This window comes from Drosophila miranda, chromosome XL, assembly GCF_003369915.1.
Source record: "Drosophila miranda strain MSH22 chromosome XL, D.miranda_PacBio2.1, whole genome shotgun sequence".
NCBI lineage: Eukaryota > Metazoa > Arthropoda > Insecta > Diptera > Drosophilidae > Drosophila > Drosophila miranda.
Window position 1 is genome coordinate 19,950,675 of NC_046673.1, and position 19,211 is coordinate 19,969,885.

General features: G+C 50.0%; 6 protein-coding genes across 8 annotated transcripts; 2 read left to right on the top strand and 4 right to left on the bottom strand.

Annotated features, from left to right (window-relative positions):
• Positions 1-2: 2 nt before the first annotated feature.
• LOC108153436 (zinc finger protein 311) lies at positions 3-1,669 on the bottom strand. Of its 2 annotated transcripts, none has more exons than XM_017283445.2 (3): positions 1,383-1,669; positions 851-1,118; positions 3-774 (listed from the first exon to the last, which is right to left on the bottom strand). In XM_017283445.2, the coding sequence occupies exons 1-3, from the start codon at positions 1,412-1,414 to the stop codon at positions 28-30; spliced, it is 1,047 nt and encodes a 348-aa protein (XP_017138934.1). In that variant the 5' UTR covers positions 1,415-1,669; the 3' UTR covers positions 3-27. The 2 variants fall into 2 exon arrangements, with proteins under 2 accessions (XP_017138934.1, XP_017138943.1); XM_017283454.2 differs by having other exon boundaries at positions 1,262-1,669.
• An 89-nt stretch (positions 1,670-1,758) lies between these two features.
• On the bottom strand, positions 1,759-5,153 carry LOC108153392 (dynein regulatory complex protein 1 homolog). Its single transcript, XM_017283371.2, has one exon. It carries the CDS (start codon positions 4,654-4,656, stop codon positions 2,410-2,412), a length of 2,247 nt encoding a protein of 748 aa, XP_017138860.1. The 5' UTR covers positions 4,657-5,153; the 3' UTR covers positions 1,759-2,409.
• An 87-nt stretch (positions 5,154-5,240) lies between these two features.
• On the bottom strand, positions 5,241-7,578 carry LOC108153395 (transcriptional repressor CTCF). Its single transcript, XM_017283385.2, has one exon. It carries the CDS (start codon positions 7,254-7,256, stop codon positions 5,502-5,504), a length of 1,755 nt encoding a protein of 584 aa, XP_017138874.1. The 5' UTR covers positions 7,257-7,578; the 3' UTR covers positions 5,241-5,501.
• Positions 7,579-8,309: 731 nt separating this feature from the next.
• Positions 8,310-14,889, top strand: LOC108165085. Of its 2 annotated transcripts, none has more exons than XM_017301136.2 (6): positions 8,310-8,995; positions 9,772-10,584; positions 10,638-10,950; positions 13,473-13,649; positions 13,995-14,148; positions 14,222-14,889. In XM_017301136.2, the coding sequence occupies exons 2-6, from the start codon at positions 9,992-9,994 to the stop codon at positions 14,629-14,631; spliced, it is 1,647 nt and encodes a 548-aa protein (XP_017156625.1). In that variant the 5' UTR covers positions 8,310-8,995; positions 9,772-9,991; the 3' UTR covers positions 14,632-14,889. The 2 variants fall into 2 exon arrangements, with proteins under 2 accessions (XP_017156625.1, XP_033241972.1); XM_033386081.1 differs by lacking the exon at positions 8,310-8,995 and adding an exon at positions 9,030-9,173.
• A 192-nt stretch (positions 14,890-15,081) lies between these two features.
• LOC108156589 (WD repeat-containing protein 46) lies at positions 15,082-17,047 on the top strand. The gene is made up of 2 exons (XM_017288132.2): positions 15,082-16,758; positions 16,844-17,047. The coding sequence occupies exons 1-2, from the start codon at positions 15,082-15,084 to the stop codon at positions 16,994-16,996; spliced, it is 1,830 nt and encodes a 609-aa protein (XP_017143621.1). The 3' UTR covers positions 16,997-17,047.
• On the bottom strand, positions 16,998-19,187 carry LOC108156583 (testis-expressed protein 10 homolog). The gene has a single exon (XM_017288120.2). The coding sequence runs from the start codon at positions 19,078-19,080 to the stop codon at positions 17,095-17,097; it is 1,986 nt and encodes a 661-aa protein (XP_017143609.1). The 5' UTR covers positions 19,081-19,187; the 3' UTR covers positions 16,998-17,094.
• Positions 19,188-19,211: the final 24 nt, after the last annotated feature.

A 19,211-nucleotide genomic window follows, 5' to 3' on the forward strand; every position in this document is an offset into this window, starting at 1 on the left:
AATCAGAAGTGGACCCTCAATCGTGTCTCAGCGCTCGTGTATTTTCAAATGCTGTTTGTAATTGGATTTCCTGAGGAATCGGGCCGGGCACTGGGTGCACGCGTACGGCCGATACTGGGTGTGGGCGATCTGGTGATGCTTCAACTCCGACGAGCTGAAGAAGCGCTTTCCGCATTCCGGCTGCGGGCAGGGAAAGTCACGCTGGTTGTAGTGCCGCTTCATGTGCGTGTTCAGGTAGCACTGATCTGTGAGCACCCGGCCGCAGATGGTGCAGGTGTAGCACAGTGAGGAAGTGGACGTGGCTGTGGCTGTGGTCGTCTCTGGCTGCTCCTGCTCGGCATCCGATTGAACTGGAGCCGCATGCTGCAGCTTGGTGTGGATGCGGCGCGCATGAATTGAGTGAAAGGTCAGATCACACTCCTCGACGGAACACGAATACGGCTTCTCGCCAGTGTGGAGGCGACGATGGACGGCCAGGTAGTTGGCAAAGCGAAAGCCCTTGCCGCAGATGTCGCACTTGTGCGGCCGATCCGGCGTATGGGTGACATAGTGGATGCGCAGCTTGTTCAATTGCCGGAAACCCTTGCCGCAGCCATCGCACACGTGCGGCTTCTCGTCCGTGTGCGTCATCTTGTGTATGCGCAGGTTGTAGGCCTCCGAGAAGCGTCTGCCGCACACGTCGCAGACATGCGGTGCTCCCTGTTTGGCGGCCCGCTTCGGCTTGTTCTGCACTCGCGTGTTCGGGTGGTGGTGATTGCCTGTGGGATCCAGGGCCTGTGTGTGGCACGGTGTGGCGCGTGGTTAGTGTCTTGTGGCGCCTTAGTGGGGATTATTGTCAGGAAGAGCTCACCCCGTTCACCAGATCGATCAGGTCAAAGTCTGCCCCCGGCGACAGCATCATCAGCTCCATGTCTTCAGTGTCTTCGTCGCCCCTCAGATCGTCCAGCTGGCCAAACAGCTGCACATCCTCCAGGCAGACCGAGTAGTTGGCCTGCTCGTCCGCCTGCTGGCGGGCCAACACCGCCAGGGCGGTCATCTCCTGCTCGGCGGCGGCAATGGACACCAATTGGGTGGAAGGAATAATCGTGGGCTGTCCCATTATGTTCGCTGCTCGACCCCTGTCCGTGTCCCCAAACGTTTGCGGTGTTGCGTGCGGCGACACCACACAAAAGTGCCGAACACGAAAAAAAAAAAAAAAAAACAAAAAAGAAACAGCGTTGATAAGATTACGCTTCTGTTTTATGTGTACTAATATTACAACCGTTGGCCGTTGACCAGCAGGGAAGTCCGCCCCAACAACAGAAGCAACCTTCAGCGCTCGGATCAGATCGGATCGGATCGGCGCCTGTTAATTTTATCGAATGCTGCCCAATAAAACCCACCGATAAATGTTGTTTATTTGCACTTTAAACATTTCTGTTCGTTGGTTTTTTTTTTCGCTTCGATTTGCGTGTGGGGAGCGCCGTGCACTTTGAGCCAATTGGACAATCCACCGGCGGTCCGGCCCCGTAACAGCAGCGATCCCGCGACAGAACCAACATTTTATGGCAGGCCCAGGCACTACTTTATCATCGGCATGTTGGACAAGACGACGGCAGTGGGCTGATAATGGCACTGTGCAACAGCATTTTGGCCCCAAGCGAAAGAGAAAGGTAAAAGGTATGCTTACAGATCGATCGTTTCAATGGCGGAGCCGATTTTAATCATATTTGTTGGGACGCAAATACCTTCAGAAGCAAAAGATCTAGTCTAGCTAAATGATATGGCCATGATTTGGATTTTATTTTCCCGAAATATGTAAATATAAAACAACAAAATATATATAAAGTGTAACAATTTGTTTGGATTTAGTTTTTTTGATTTCTATATTTTTCCTAGACGTAATTCGGCTTTGACCACCAGAAGGTATACAAAAGTATAGCTTGAATTATTTATTCAGATATTGATGATTAAAATTGCCTAATTTTACCCCATCCCACGTAAATGGTATGTTGACTTGATCAAATATTGCGTTGAGTAGTGTAGAAATGCAGCTTTGAGCGATTGCGTTGAGCCACAGCTAAGAGCGGGACGGCACGATGTCAAAGAGCGAAAAGAGGAAAGCACAAATTATAATTTATCGAGCGCCAGATCAAAAGTGCAAATGAGAAATAATTTTGCGATTAGAAAAATCAAGCTCGAGCATCAAATTGGCAAATATTCGCCAATATACTCGGTAGGGTAGGGGGAGAGCTTTTAAAGTGCTCATGATCATGTAACGGTGAGCAAAGCTAGGAGATGGGTGGGGGATTATCAAAGCTTAATTTGGAGCCGAAAAGGGTATGGAAAGTACAATTGAAATTTATCGGGCGCTTGTCGAAAATGGCATCAAAATTTCGTGATATGAGTGGAATATAGAAAAATTAAGGATTATACTTTGAACTTCTGCAGCAGATGGCGCAGCTCATCATTCTGGCGGCGCAGGAACACAACCTCCGCGTCGTACTGGACACGCATCTTCAGCACCTCCACGTAGTGATTGAGGCCATGCTCGAGGGTCTTCCACAGCTTGCATTTGGCCGGAGGGAAGCAGCCGGCAAACTGGCGCCAGAAATTGCGGATATCTTTATCGGAAAACGGGATTAAATTGACAGCGATCGATTGGCGGCCGGGCATGTTGTGGTACATTTGCTTGTGCATCTTGGTCGTGTAGAGATTCATGGCGTGCAAGCAGAGGGCCGGCTCCATCACCAGATAGTGGTTCTTGCAGCCTTTGGACGCTTCAAACCCCTTCACCTTGAACGTATCTATATGGTGCTCCTGTTCGCGATGCAAATCCTGGTCGTCCATCTGAGCCTGTACGTCCGGGTCGAGTCGGCTCGAAGTCTGGTGTTTCATGAAGACCTCGGCGCACTTGCGCGGACTCAGTCCGCCCGGCTGGCAATTTGGACAGTACGTGTAGGGCAGAAAGACCTGCGTCAGCTCCTGTATATCGGACAGCCGCTGAATTCGCAGAGCCGCGAATATGTTGTCCAGTCGCACCAGGCACTTGTCCTCCTCCGAGTAGGGCTCGAGTATCTTGATCAGGCGCTGCTCGATGAGGAAGCCACCGCGGTCCGCCAGCTTTCGGACCAAGTTCCGCATCAGACGCAACGATTCTACGGGCAGCTCCTTTATGTCCGGCTTGAACTTGGCTCCATCTTGGGGCAGCACCCGGTTCTTGGGCAGCCGACCTATACGCAAATCGAATCGCTCCAAGACGTTGTTGTGCTTCTGGCGCGATTTGTTTATGTTGCGTATCGGAGGAATGGGCCGCTGCCAGTCAAGGGCCAGCTGCTGCTCGTGAATGATGCGGTCGATGTGGTAGACACGATCTACAAGCTGATTCAGCTCCTTGAAGTTGATCTCCCAGATGCGGTTGAACTTATCCTTGTTGTTGAGGCGCGCCTGGTGAGCCTTCGTCTCCATGTCATGGATATTGGCGTGCAGCTTATAGATGTCCTGCGACAGACGTTCTATGTTCCGCTTGCCCGAAAGCTGAAGATTCTTCAGGGCGCGACGGATGCGTCCAATCGACTCATGGAGGCGGGCCACCCGCCGCTTCTGCTGGTTGTTGATTATCACGTTCTCCTCGTTGCGCTTTTGCAGAACCTGGTAGTTATAATCGAGCTTCTCCGAGTTCATCAGGACGTTATCGCGCGTGCGTCGTAGCTCAAGCTCCAAGCGCTCGCACTCCTTTTCCAGGCGGATGCGTGTGCTCTTGGTCAACTCCTCCTGGGACTCGTTGATGTGCTGGGTCTGATTGGCATAGAACTGCTGACGGGAGCGCACCAGATTGGCCTTCTCATCAAAGTTCTTGTTGAGGGCATCGAAGAAGGTTCGCCATTTCTCCACGGCACTGACGGCGAACAGCTGACGCTCCTCCTCGATAGTGTGACGAAGCATTTTCAGATGCTGCTTGTAGGCCTCCTTCAGCACCTCCACCTGGTGGTCGACGCGCTCTACTAGGCAGCACAGGTCTTGGGACTGGCGCTCCCGATCGAAGTCGTATTTGGCATTTATGCGATCTACCTCCTTTTGGCAGGCGTCAATCATCTCATCCTTTCGCTGCATTATCTCAGCGATGCGCTTTTTTTGCTCCTCGATCTGATCCCAGAGCATCATCGGCTCGTTTATTTCCTCCAGTTCCGTCCAGCGTGCCTTAATGTCCTCGAATTTGGCCATCGTCTCGATGCTCTCGCGTTGCAGCTGCATTTGTGTCATGGACTGCTGCTGGGACTCGAACATCCGCCGGTTCAGCTCACGCCGCTCGTTGGCCACACGCACATTGCTGACCAGTTCGTCCCCGAAACGTACCAGCTCGTCTAGCCGCTGGCTGGACAACTCCAGCTGTTGATCGATCAGCGGCTTCTCTGTCGCACAACGCTCGGCTGTTCCCTTCGGTGCGGTTTGGAACTGATGGCGCACCCGGTTCAGTACAGTCCGGCGACGTTCGTCCAGTTTGCGTATGGGTGCATCGCATTGTTCGTTTACGATGAGCGCATCGATGTGCTCGTGGAAGCTCTCCCAGCTGTCTAGGGCTTCGGCGTCCGTCTCCACTTCCTCCTCCTCGCCGATGCTGGGCTCGCTGAGCAGATCCGTGTCTGGATTGATCTCGACTTCATCGTCGTCATCCATTATTCATTCGCTTTACGTCTAAACCAATAACGTATGCAAATCTGTAGAGGAATACCGGCTTTTTTTTCTTTTGCTTTGCTCTCTTGGAAATTTCGGTGAACTGCTTTCTTACATCCAGCGCTGTGTTATGCTCGAAATAGATGTTTGATCGAAGCAGCAACGGTTGCCTGGCTCCCGAAAATAACATTTCTATGTCTCACAACAAAATTCTCGTATGATAAATGGTTTGTTTTGTTTTTTCCACAAGACAAGTCGCATTTTCTAGAACTATCGATAGCATCGAAATTAATATATTTGCTTGGACTATCTCCATCTCGCTTTCTCCTCTTCTAGGTGATATATTTACATCTTGTTGACGTCATCAGCCATTGCGAATGCCAATGAGTGGAAATTTTTCCATTTGCCAAGCATGGTTTCCGTTTTCCTTATCAATGACTCCGACTCCAGCACTATCTTTTTTATCCTAAGCCGCCCTGCGTCAGCGAGGTTGCATTTGTAGCACTCGGATGCCATGTCGAATACAGCCCTGCTGCCTGGTCGCTGGGTTGCATTTTCAACCTGAGGGACAGTAATTTTCTTCCAAGTTAATTGATTCATTAAATGTATTTCCTATATAGTTATTGATGATAGCGTTTATACTTAGTTATGTATATATGTTCAGTTTTGCCTATTTACATATTACCGAAATCTGCGAAAAACGTGTGTGTGTGTGTGTGTGTAGGGAGGAATCGGGGCCAGTTTTCGCTACTTTCTCAATTATCATCATCAGTTGCATCCTGCAAAAGTGTGTGGGATGGTGTGGGTTAGTGTGGGGGATAGGGGTCTTGGCCGTCTACACCACTTTCTTAAATGTGATGATCCTCAGTCTTCAGAGTGATTTCATAAATCAGCTCATCAGCATTTGTTTCTTGTCCAAAGGAATGCTCCTGCTGGCTGTCCCGTTGGATAGTGGTATGGTATTTTTGCTCGTTGAAAGAATCTTCTTCTGGGTCTTCTTCGTCCAGAACAACGCCATCAACCATCTGGCCATCATAGTCAGATATCTGGATATACCGCGGATCAACCTCTTGGAAATAGGCACCATTCGCATAATCATTATCGTCCGGATCATCGGGATTCGCCTCTTCGAGCAGCAGACCAGCATCCTCATCGAAATCTTCCTCCAGGCCCATTGCGTCCTCATCGTTCTCGGCCAGTCCACTTGCGTCCCCGGAGCCGGACGCCCCCGGATGGAGCTCCTTGACATAACGCTTGGTGTTGGTGCGGCACTGAATGGAACGCTTGTGCGCATCGAAATAATTGATATCGGTGAACTCCTCTTGGCATAGGTGGCATACGAACGAGTCCTGATTGAGGTGCATCTCCTTGCGATGGCGAGCCATCTTGTGCGCGTCGCGACACTGCATACCACAGAACGGACACTTCAGCATTCGGCGCTTTCCCATGTGCACGTTTCGTATATGCTCCTGCAATGAGAAGTTCTTGTAGTAGGCCTTCTGGCAGCTGTGGCACTGGAAACGACGCTTCTTCTCGTGTGTAGCTTCCCGATGGCGCTTGAGCTGCGTGTTCTGGGCAAACGATTTGCCGCACAGCTCGCAGATGTGCTCCTTCTTCTGGTGTCGTCGCTGGTTGTGTACTCGCAGATCCTGCTTGGTAGAGAAATACAATTTGCATACGTGACAGACGTACGGACGTATGCCCATGTGTCGACGGGCATGACCGGCCAGGTATTTACAATCACGATACGTTTCCGCACAATAGATGCAAGAATAACGATTACTTCCAGGTACCAGATGCAATTTTTGATGCTTGGACAGCTTGGACTTATGCATCACATCTGGGCATATGCCGCACTCGACGGGGAGCTTGTCGTCCAGCACACCGGTGCTCATTGAAAACTCCACAATCGGTGTGGTGTTCTCATCGAAGTCGACAATTGTGGCCAAGAGGTCGTCAAATAGCAGATATCGGCGAGGTCCCTTGAACACATCGAGCAATTTTTTGCTGGGTTCGATATACTGTGGGGGCTCGTCCTCGTCGAGGAAGTTGTTGTAGGTCCGTACAACGCTTTGTGCATTGGCTTTGAATTTCTTGACTGGCACTGGAGGCGACTCTGACTCCAGCTCGGGTTCGGGCTCTAGAGTAGAGTCTCGGTCCAGCTCTGATTCCGGTTCCGGTTCCGGCTCGGGCTCAGGCTCTGGCTCGGGCTCGGGCTCGTCTGCCTCTTCGAAAACAGACGGTTGTGTGTAGAACTGCTCGTAATCATTCTCGCCGTCGTCGCATTCGTCGTCTTCTTCGATCATCTCCTCGGTTTCGGACGGTAGCTCAGTCACCACATACTGGTCCTGCGCCAGATACTCCGTATCGCTGTCCAGCTGTTGGTCAAGGTCGGGCTCCTCTAACTGCAACTCATCTTCGTGGAGTTCCTCGTTGACGATGAGAAAATCCTCATCGTATTCATTGCTCAGACCTTCCAAAACAACATAGGTAGCGTCCTCGTTGACGGTATCCACATTACCCACAGAAATGTCATTGTCTTCATTGGGATAGTCGCTTGGAGGCAGCACAAACTCAATTATTTCAGACATATCCAGATTCATCTGATACGGTCGGCTGTCGTTTTCTTCCCGAATTTATATATTATTTATTATTTACAATTTACACGGGCAACCCCGTCTGTCACTGCGAAAAAATGTGATGAATGGGAGGAAAATGGAAGGGTATGGACAATGGGCAAAACGGCCCAGAAAGTACAACACATGGCAAGGTAAATTCCACCCCTTTTGCCTAATATACTATTAAGGGAAGTTTATAGAGAGGGTATGGACGACGGGCAAAACGGCCCAGAAAATGCAACGCATGCAAGGTAAATTCCACCCCATTTGCTCAATATACCGTTTGTCATCAAGGTATATTGTTCACACAAGCGAGGTGAGGGATGAGGTTCGTGGGAACCTTGCAATAAAACGTAACGTCCGACTCTCAGATGTATACGGAAACAAACTGTCTCATTTTCAAAATATAGCAATGAACAATACCTTTTTTTATTAACAAAAAAATAGCAAAACCATTTTTTTCTTTATTTGACATCATTATTTTTCATTCGAAATTTTCGCAAACATTTTTGTCTTCTTAATAGATTTGAAATATTTGTATAAATAAATCTATTTATTTCGTATTTTCTATATGATTGGTTAAATCTAAGGACTCCTTTTTGTTGGATGGTCTATAAAATAAGGTTTAAACAAGGAAGTAAATAAAAATGTAAATTCGTTTTATGGTACATGTTATCTACATGGTAACTACATAGTTGGTACCCAAGGTACACAAGCATGGCATTTGTAACCCTATTTTTGTTAACTATTGTCATCTGCTTGCCAAGCTGCTTAAAACCAACCAAAACAATAATGACCTTTTCTCAGATTGACATGTCTTTGAGATATTGATGCATTTAATTCGATTTCTGTATATATTTCTTGATCCCATCTCGATACATATTTTCGGCATCGGCATAAATATCCATACCATCGACTCCACTTAGAGCTGCGCGCCAAAATAAAATCGTTTGAAAGTGATTGAGTGACAAGGATATGACTTCAATCCAGTGAAATAAAGGATGAGTATTCAGATAAGTAATAGGCTTAAGTGAAAGAAAAGTCCGATTTGGGTTTAGAAAGGCCTGGACTAGACTAATAGTTAATTAAGGTTTGTTAAAATGGAAATGAATATACATAGCATGATACAAGAAAGCCCTTTTAGCCCTAAAAGTGCCACGGCTCTTTTACTGATAGCCAGAATACGTGACTGGAGACAGTTTTTAGCGTCTTGTCTTATCGTCTTATCTGTTCTGCAGATGTAGAAAAATCCTGTCTGATGTGGCCGTACCTATTAAGTTATACCTTGCGAAATGGGAGAATTGATCATCGATATGTTCCGATGATTCCGATAAGTCAGCGAAATACCGTGACATATCTATCGATACTATCGACTCATTTGAACGGTCTGATCTCGCCCCGCCAAATCACAGAGCATGCGTAGCCTCGACGTCTTCTGGCTCTTCCATCAAGTTTGCGGTTAGCAGCCGCCTACCAACTTGGCTAACTTCTTGAATCGTATCGCTCTGCTCTTCTCCGACTGCATTGCATTTGCACACTCGGTGGCGCGCGTTTGGCCTGGCTTGACTTCTTCATTTTCAAATCCGTTTTCTCTGGCAATTTTTTTTCCGCATATTTCTAAAACGTGTGAAGCGAGCGCGCATGCGTAGTGGCAATAATCAGCCAATTCCAAAATTGCGGTTCTCTCAGTTATTTTTCCCCATTTGAATTGACCGCAAAATTGTGTAAGAATACCGTTTTTTTTTTTTTTTTTTTGTTTATTTGTTTGTTTGTGCTGTGCGAAATATGAAGTGTGAAAATAAATAAATTAACTGATTACCAGGAATTCAGAATACAACAATAATCATAACGGATTATTACATTACGAAGGACTTTTTTAATTTTTCCCAACAAAAGTGAAGGGTAATCTAATCCTAGGTCTAAGTTTGAAAGGTCTTGTCTTCGTTTCCCGTTTGGGAGGGAGGCTGGGACATTCAAAGCTTTATTGTTAATTGGGAAGATTACAATACTCGCACTCAAATGCAAACAAAATTGAGCTAATAAGAGATGCGAAGCACACCACACAAATAGGAGACACAATAAATGGACAAACAAGCCAGCCATCAGCCACCAGCCAGCAGCCAGCAACATCAAATAAAATAGGATTACGCAAAGTTGCAAACGCATTATGTTGATGTTGATTTAAGCTCTGGTTGTTGACTTTTATCGTATTTATTTATTTTGTTTATTTGTTCGTGTGCCGTGCTGCAACATCTCCCTCCCAATCGATCCCTCTGGGCGCTTACGCGCGATCACTGGGTAAACTTGACCCGCTTTCGGATCGGAATTGGCATCGCGATTGGCATGGGATTGGGATCGATATCCCGTGGGGGAGGGGGGGACTACAATTTATACATTTCCATTTAATCGAATGCAGTGCACTAAAGATTAAGCCGTTTTGGGTTTAGGTTGACCTTAAAATCATGTCTAAATCTGGAAATTTTCATCATCTATTTTGCAGACGACACGACCAGACGCGACCAGATTCTCTTCTCGCACTCGGAGTAGGCCAATTACGACACGCCCACTGCCCCACCCCCTCTCTGGCACTCTGCCACACGCTTCATCAACTGGGCACAACAGCAGCAACAGGTGTTGGTCGATCCAGCAGGTAGCATCATCATTTGCGGTTTTCATCGCCGGGGCGGGCCTGGGCCGGCGGCAAACGGGAAATCGGAAACATGTTCTTCTTCTCCTTCTTCTTTGGCTTTGGCCTCCACCGCGGGCTGCTGCCACTTGCCGCCGTTATCGGCCTGCTGCATCTGCCGCAATTTGTGTGTCATGCTAGCTGGGCAACCAGAACGACGCTAACCGCCGCCACTACCACCGTCACTGCCACTTCCACTGACGCCTCCCCATCCACCAGCCCAGCCCAAGCCCCAACCCCAACCCTAGCCCCATCTGCAGTCCCATCTATGCAAATCCAGCGGCTGCAAGTGAACTGCAGTAGGGAAATGCTGGATATGCAGCTGCTGCTGAGCCGACCCTTTCGCGGCCTGCTCTATGCCAAGGACTTTCCGCTGGAGTGTCGGTCCAGCGGCAAAGACTCCACTCACCTGCAGCTGCGCATCCCCACCTCCGGCTGTGGCGTACGTGCCGATCCCCTAGCCGACGGCGGCATAGAGTACACCGTGCGGGTGATGCTCCAGATGGAGCAAAAGCTGCGCCAAAGCACGGACATCCTCAGCTCGGTTAGGTGTCAGTTGCCGCCCAAGGCCATGGGCATGCCGCTGCCTGGAGTGCCAGGTCTGCGGACGGACAGTGGTCGGGAGAGGTAAGCCCAAATACTTCCTAATCTGTCCATATTCATATCCATATTCATTCCAGGAATGCAAGAATGCGTGCCTTGGCTGCAGCGTCTGCCATCCATCTGGCCTCCTCTACGGTCCCATCTACAGTGGCTCATCATCATCATCATCATAATCAACATATGGACACGCCGCGCGTTCGGATTTGGCTTGAACTGGGCGGTCCCAATGGCACTGGCTCTGTGGAGGTGGGCGTGCCTACCACCCTAACCGTACGCGCCATTGTACCCGGCACAATCGGGGTCCGTGTGGTGGATTGTGCGGCACTCGATGGACTGGGAGAGTCCACGCAGCAGTTGCTCGATGCACGCGGCTGTCCCATTGACGAGCAGGTGAGTACAGTCTCTCGGAGATTCCCCCAACCATTTGCGTAACCAGCGCCGGCGGCGACACATTCTACAAGACGGAGAAAAAAACATAGAGGGAGAGAGAGAGGGGTAGATATGTATGTATAGTATGTGATTAACCGTTAGACCAAAGAGACAAGACCCAGACGAGACAAGGCAAAAAGTCATTAATTAATGAAGCTGAAGCTGCTGTTGATGCTGATGCTGATGATGCGATTGATCGCATTTAACTTTCATTTTTATAGACGGGTATCTAGTGGGTATTAGAGAGTATACACAACAACCGCCAAGATCATGGGCCGATAATCTCTAGTCACTACAAAAATCGATTGCAGGATCAGAGAAACTCCCACAATCGATATTGGGACTTGCACATCCTATCCATAGTCTCTCTCTTTCTCACACACACACAGACACACACAATACGGACACTCTGCAAACTGCAGCAGCGACGCCTCATTAATTGTAACAGTTATTACAGCACCGACCGCGCGGCATTAAATGTGAAGGCAAAAGGCAGCAAAACTGTTAGCCATAATTACGCGATCATCGTTAGAACAGTTTTCGTTGCCCAGCCAAGCAGTGGAGCCCCTTCCCCTTTAAAAGTCATTAAAGAAACTACGAAACTACGAAACTACGAAAAACAACTAAAACAAACGCCTGCGAACTGTTCTCTGGGTTCTTGCTTCAGTTCTTCTTGAGTAAATTAGGAGGTCACAACAATTAGCCAACAGTGAAATACATAGAAATATTTATCGTTTAGCATTTTGACATCCAGTTGTTTCTGTTGGTGCTGTTGCCCCATCTCCATCTCCGGACAGCACCACCACCACCAGCGGAACGCAGCGCAACGGAAGGGGCAATGGCAATGGCATTGCCAGTCCAGCCATTTGCATTTTGGTCTCCTCTCCGTTCCGTTCCATCCGGGGGCGCGGCGGCGGTGCGGTGGTGCGGTGTTAGCGGCGTCGCAGCTTTATGCACATGTCATTCATTTGCGGCCTTAAATGGGTCAAACAAATCTTTTTCTGACGCTGCCTTGCTGCTCTTCTCTTCTCCATTGTTGCCTTTGCATTGGAGAAGCAGCAAAAAGATCTCACGGCTTAATTTTTGTTTTAGTTTAACGGAATGAAGAAAAAAAAGCACAACAGCAACAAAAAGAAAAACAACAACAACAGATGAAACCATTTGCATTTTATGTTTGTTTTATTGTTTGGCTCTGCCTCTGTCTTGTCTTGTCTTGGAACTTACCTTCCGTTTTAGCACATTTCATTTTCTTTTGCGCTGGTTTGCCCCCTTCGCCTGGCCTGCCTGCCTACCCCTACCCCCGCAAACAGATTGCAAATTTATGCGCACAACCATCACAAGTTGATTTGTTTGGTTTAGAAACACTTCTGGGTCAGAGCGTGGAAGAAAAGTGAAATAAAAACTTTTGTCTTTTGTTGGTTTGCGCTCGATGGCAGCGATGGCACAGTTCTTTTTCTTATTTCTATCAAGAATGTAACCCACAAGAACAGAACCGTTATGACACCAGATACACGATTTCGATAGATCCTGCAAGCCAATTTCGATGCGAATTTGAATTTGATATCGAATTCGAATTTAAAAAATGCATTGCATTGACTCCTCTCTGCAGACTCTGCAGTCTGTGTCGGTGCTGAAGATTAACCCATATTTTTGGTCTTGAGCTGACTGCAGTTTTAACCGTATCTATGCATAATTTACACTGACAAACATTTCAGTGGCCGGAAGACAAAAGATTATCACTTTTCCATCCGTTTCGATCCACTTTACACTTGGTTACGTACAAAAATAAATATTTGCCATCTTTTTGCACGTGAACTCGTTTGAACTTCCGCAACAATTTGCTCTTATTGTTATTGTCTCAGGTTTCGCAGTCACACAACCATCCCATACCATCCCATAGCATCCCATCCCACAACCCACCCACACATGCGGCAACACGTGCTCTTGGGGGTCTTGTAAATTGAAACCAGACATCATCACCAGGCTAATCAACGTGCCGCGGGGGCCCTCCTCGGTAGTAACAATGGGCTGGAAGACGAGATGTAAATCACATTGTCTTGTAATTTCATACATTTGCACTACGTTTGGAAGCGGAGCACCGCACACCTACTCGTACTGCGAGTACTACTGTGCTACGTTGTAGTAGTACCTCTGCCATTCTGCCATTGAACTTGGCTGCAAAACATGACTTTTGTTGCCGTTTCTTGTGCGCGTACGCCACGTAACGGAAGTGGCCAAATGTAAGCGTGTAAAAGAGAATGGTTAGCGCGGGATTTTGTCACCGCATACACATACCGCGCATATTGTATAAGCGATCATAAAACCTACAATACACTACCTACCCATTAAAACGTAATGGTTCAGGTTCAGGGACAGAGACAGCGACAGAGACAGGTACATGCACAAACAGGTTCACGGACATCCCCGAAAAAGTGTTGACCCGAGACCCTGTCTAAAGTTCTTGCTGTCTATGACTTTCGCAGGTAATGCCCGCTCTACACATACACCACAAGCCCGCAGAGGAGGGCTGGTCAAAGCAGCACGAGGAAGATCTGGTCGAGCGCACTTTTGCGGCCACATTTCCCGCCTTCAAGTTTCCCGATCGCGAGCGCCTTCATGTCAGCTGTGGCGTGCAGCTATGCAAGGGGAAGTGTCCGAATGTAAGTACCAGTACCAGTACCAGTCAAAACAAGGCCCAATACGAGTATGTGCATCTCAATTGGTTGCAATGAAAAACGAAAGTGTTGCCTATTGCCTACTGTCGGCTGACGGCTGTTGCCTGCCGGCTGCCGGCTTCTTCTTCTGGCCCAGGGCGCGCACTGCAGTGCCCAGCGTAGCGTGTTAGGATTTAGTGCTGTTGCGTCTGCTAATTAATGTGGTTATTGCACCAAAACGCACTCAACTGAAGCTGAATAGAGGAGGCAACAGGCAGCACCAGCTCTGCTGTCACCCATTTTTGCACCCACCATCCAAAAAATAACTCTGATTTTTGAATCTTCTTCAAGTTGAATTGTCGCCTCGCCGAGCAGCAGCAGCAGCAGCTGCAACTGAGTGCCGACCAGCACCTGGCACGCATCGAGGTGTTCAACTCGCTGGCCGTGACTGCGCCGCAGATCGAAGTGGATCGCCTGCGCTACGACCGGCGGTACAACATGAGCGGTAAGTACAATGCACTGCAATCCCGCGCAATCAGCCAGACCACGACCAGCCACAATTTTTGGGCTAATTTCAGTGGAGGACTATCCACCCCATGTGCGGCCCCTGCCGGGTGAGGGCACTCTCTGCCTGTCCATCTCCAAGCTGGCCATTTCGTTCTGTATTCTTGGATTGATCTTCCTGGTGGCCGTCATTGTGGCCATCTTTTCACTGATACGGACCCGTCGCCGAGAGCGTCGTCATGGCGCTCGATTGGGCTTCGGCTTGGGACTCGGACTGGGCAGTGGCACTGGCACTGGCACGGGTACGGGCATAGCCGGAACGAGCACATCGAACAGCAGCAGCCGCCTACATCGGGATCGTGCCGAAATCTGCACATCAATGTTCTCCTCGAGCAGCGAATCGGCCCAGTCCCAGCCCCGCTTTGGGGGCAAGTTTTTAATGCCGTATTATCCCAATGCCCTGCCCTATGGCCGGGTCTATTAGTTTGTTCTAGATTAGGCTACGTTACGCTTCCCATAGACTGATGTGGCGTTAATCTTCAAAATTCGTCTAACGAGTATCGTACCAAATTAAGTCTTAACTTTAAAAACACTTAAAAACGTCTACAATAAGTGGAAAAGACCTTGAAAGCGTTTTCTAATTGTGGTTAAAATGTATTTTGATGTCTTTTCGTTACTTTATGTTAAGAACCTTCATTTAATTAGCCTTTAAATAATTGAATAAAATTAAATTTGATTTTCGATAAGCTCAACAAGTTTTTCTTATCGATTATTCGCTGTTATCGGGCTCGCCAAATCAGCTGGTTTTCCCTCTAGCCGAAGAGGAAGAAGCAGCACGTGCACGTTGTTTTTACCAGGGACCAGGGCGCACTTTTGAAAGAAGTTCACTTCGTTTTGTTTTCAAGAGTTTTGGTTAATTTTCAGCTTTGGCACCATGTCCAAGGTCCCGCCAAAAGGGCGTGCGAAGCCCAAGGCACCCCACAAACGTTACTTCGACACAGAGAGTGCCGCTGCCGATGGCGACGCCTCTGGACTGCAACCAGTCAAATTGAAGCGCAAAAATCAACAAAATTTTGTGGGAGATTTCATCAAAATGCAAGCGCAGTCCAAAGTCAGGAAGCCACTACGTCCACCCAAGGTCAATGCCGAGGCGTCTGACCCAGCCGAAGCCCAAAAGAGCCAGGTACCACCGGAGCTGCTGGCCAAATACTCACGTGGCGAAAAGGTAGAGGCGCGCGGCGTCAAGACCAGACACTTTAAGGAGCAGCAAGAGCGCAGGGAGGTGTACCTGGACTATGCCACTGAGCAGGCGGCACGCACAGAGCTGCTGCTGCAGGAAACTGCCGGCCAGCTGGGAGCCGATGATGGGGAAATAACGGCCGAGTATCGTCAGGAGCAGATTGCCGAAAATGTGGATCTGCAGTCGGCGGCCAAGCACTTTAGTCTCCAAATGGAGTTTGGCCCATACACCATGCGCTACTCAAAGAACGGCCGTCATCTGCTTCTGGGCGGCAGGCGAGGCCATGTCGCCGCCTTTGATTGGGTGACCAAGAAGCTGCACTGCGAATTCAATGTGATGGAGAGCGTTGCCGATGTCCAGTGGCTGCATGTGCCCACCATGTATGCGGTGGCCCAGAAGAGCTGGGTCTACTTCTACGACAAGAAAGGCACGGAGCTGCACTGCGTCAAGCGTCTGACAAATGTGAACCGGCTTGATTTTCTGCCCTACCACTTCCTTCTGGCTGCCGGCAACAGTTCGGGCTATGCCTCCTGGCTGGACGTCTCCATAGGCGAGCTGGTGGGCAATTTCAACACCGGCCTGGGCGACATACGGATCCTGCGACACAATCCCAGCAACGGTGTCCTGTGCGTGGGCGGCAGTCGTGGCGTAGTCTCCATGTGGTCGCCCAAAGTGCGTGAGCCGCTGGCGAAGCTGCTCTGCCACTCGACAGCCATGACGGCCATGACTGTAGATCCCAAGGGTCAGCATCTGGTCACCGCTGGCCTGGATCGCACCGTCAAGGTCTGGGACATCCGCATGCTCAACGACCAGCCCCTGGCTCTCTTCCGCCTGCGTCTGCCCGCCAACGAGCTGGATGTGTCACAGCGTGGCATGCTGGCCCTGTCCCAGGGCACCTATCTGGAGACGTACACGGATCTGCTGTCCGGCGGCGGCACAGGGGATCGCAGCAAGCTGCCCTATCTTCGCCAGCGCTGTGATGCCTTTGTCCATGGTTTGCGCTTCTGTCCATACGAGGATGTTTTGGGGGTATCCACGGCCAAGGGCTTCCATTCGTTGCTGGTGCCCGGCTCCGGTGAGCCCAACTACGATGCCCTCGAGGACAATCCCTATGAGACATCCAAGCAGCGGCGCGAGCACGAGGTGCATGCCTTGCTCGAAAAGATTCCCCCCGAGCTGATCACCCTGGATCCCAACGAGATCACCGGCGTCGATGCGCCCACGTTGCAGGAGAAGGTCGATGCCAAGCGACAGCTATTCCACCTCAAGCCGCCAGCCATACGCATGAATTCCCGTCGCAAGATGAAGGGTCGTGGCGGCTCTGCTAAGGCGTCGCGCAACAAGCAAATTGTGAAAGATATCAAGCGAAAGGTGAGTGTCATCTGATCCAGCACTCCATCATATCCGTCCCATCCTGATTCCACGTCTGATTTGTGTTTTTATTTCGTTATTCCAGGAGTTCATAGCGGAGGTGAGGGAGGCCAAGAAGAGCGTGATCAGGCAGCACAGCAGCAAGGAGGCAGGAGACGACGCCAAGCCAAGGCCAAAGCCCCCGCGCTCTGTACTGGATAGGTTCAAGCCCAAGCCCCAAAAGAAGCACAAGACCTGAATAGATGTTCCATCATTAATCGAGAGAAAATATATTATAATATAAACTAGATTTAGAAACTATGTGGGTTTTTGGGTAAAACCAGCCCCGCCTTGGGGTTAGTCATAGGCCAGCACCGACTTCAAGTAGCTGACGATTTGATCATTTGTGGGGGAATCGTCATCTCCATCGCCAGCTTCATCGGTGGACTGCTGTGCCTTGGCCAGCTGCCGAAGAGCCTTCTTCAGTTGGTTTTTCTTGTCACATGTCCGAGCATAGTAAAATAGATTGAGAACACGCCTCTGATTCTCTAGCTTGTCATCGCCTTGGGCACTGCCCGTAACCTGAAGCTGCGACAGGTGGCCCAGGATATCACCAGAGCTTTTGACGAGGGCGGACATGAAGAAGCCGTTCATTTGGCGGCAAAGGGTGGCCATGGCACGCAGGGTGCCTTCGGCCACCGTTGGCTTCAGCAGCAGCTCTGGCAGATACCCAAGAAAGACGGCGAAACGCTTCTCGCCGCCAAAGCGTGCATACAGATCCGTCGTCTGCACAATCTCGCACAGCAGACTCAACATCTTGGTGGCCACACCCTCGCGTGTGGCAAAGCGCTGCTCGACATATGCCTGCATAGAGGCATTCAGGAGACTCGTCAACTGGTCTGGTATCAGATTGAGCAAAGCCAGCGCATTCTCCAGCAACAGCGAACGTAGGGCGGCGACCAGCGGCAACTGGTGCTCCGGCGTTAGCTTTTGCAGATGCTTCAGTGTGTCGTTCATGTACTGGACCAGATGGGAAAATTCCACAGCCTGCTGCTCGCTCGGTTCTGGGAGGAACTGGCAGGCAATCTGGACAATGGCTAGGTTCTGGGGAAGGCACTGTTCGCCGCCGTCGGCGGGACCCTTGTCCTTGGCCAACTTCTTGCCTTGCTTCTGCGTCTGAGTTTGAGTCTGAGGCATCTGCTGGTAGGGGAAGCGCCGGCCGTCCTGGTCGAGGAAGTTCTTTAGAAACTTTTCAGAATGATTCCGCCTGAGCCAGATGCTCAGCTCGTTGGTGCTGTTTACTTCCTCATGCTGGTTGATGAGCGTCCACAGCTGGCTTATCAGCTTGACCACAACGTAGAGGCTGGCCGCGGCATCCGGCGGGAGGAGGGGCTGCTGTTGTTGCGGCCTCACCTCCAGCCAACTGTCATGCAGCAGGGGCATCAGTTGCTCCACATACGTCTGCAGCTGGGTGCCCTCCGCGCTCAGCTTGGGCTCGTGCAGGATGGCATACAAGTCGCGGGTGTCTTGCGCGTACGGGCTGAGCAGACCATAGTAATTGGCACGGTTTTCATCAAATTGAACGACATGAACTGGATATTTGGTGCTGGCTGTCTTGGCGCTGTGTTGCGCCAATGTGCCGAGGATTTGCTGAAGGCGCAGTAACACTTTGGTCCGCCACTTGACGGTCGTCTGCTTGCCGTGGCCCAGGTTCATGGTGAGTGTACGGTTTGACTTCTCGTTGTCGTGACGGGAGCGCGAGATCATGTCAATGAAGTTTCCCACAATAGTGCTGGCACTGCGCTCCGCCAGCAGTGAGGGTGGCACTCGCTGGATCAGCACGTCCAGCATCAGCAGGGAATCCTCCTGAATGGTGGGATGGATGTGGGTCATGGCGCATTTGAGGTAGGTGGAAATCACATGGAAAAACGGCGTCACAGCCTGGGGAGTCAACACCTCTAGCAGTACATCGAGTGTCTTGAAGGACTCCAGGCGTACACTGCGCTCCATGTCGAGAGCGCCAGCGGCGATGCCCTGGAACAGCTCGTTCAGATGGCCGATGAGATGATCGGCCTGGCCGGACTTGACCGACTCGCGTACATTGCGCATGGCATCCGTGCGGAACTTGAAGCTGTGATGTTTCAGTCGGGACAGGGTCTCCTTCAGGTTGAACTGCCGCAGACCAGTTTCGGTGTACGACGTTTCCTTAAGCTGCTCACGGATCTCGATCTTACGCACCTTGAAGTCGGTCTTGGTCACATTCAGACCCTTGGGCAGTTTGGCCCCCTTGAGCTTTACTTTGGCCTTCTCGGCACGCAAATTCTTCTTGTGGTGGCCTCCCATTTTCCAAAATCTAACAGCAAGTGGAAATGGAAATCAAAACGTGCGCTGGCCCAACACACAGCTGACCGAACACCTTTCTGACATTTGTATACGTTCACACTAGTGAGGTTTTAGTGCAATAGGCAAGGCTG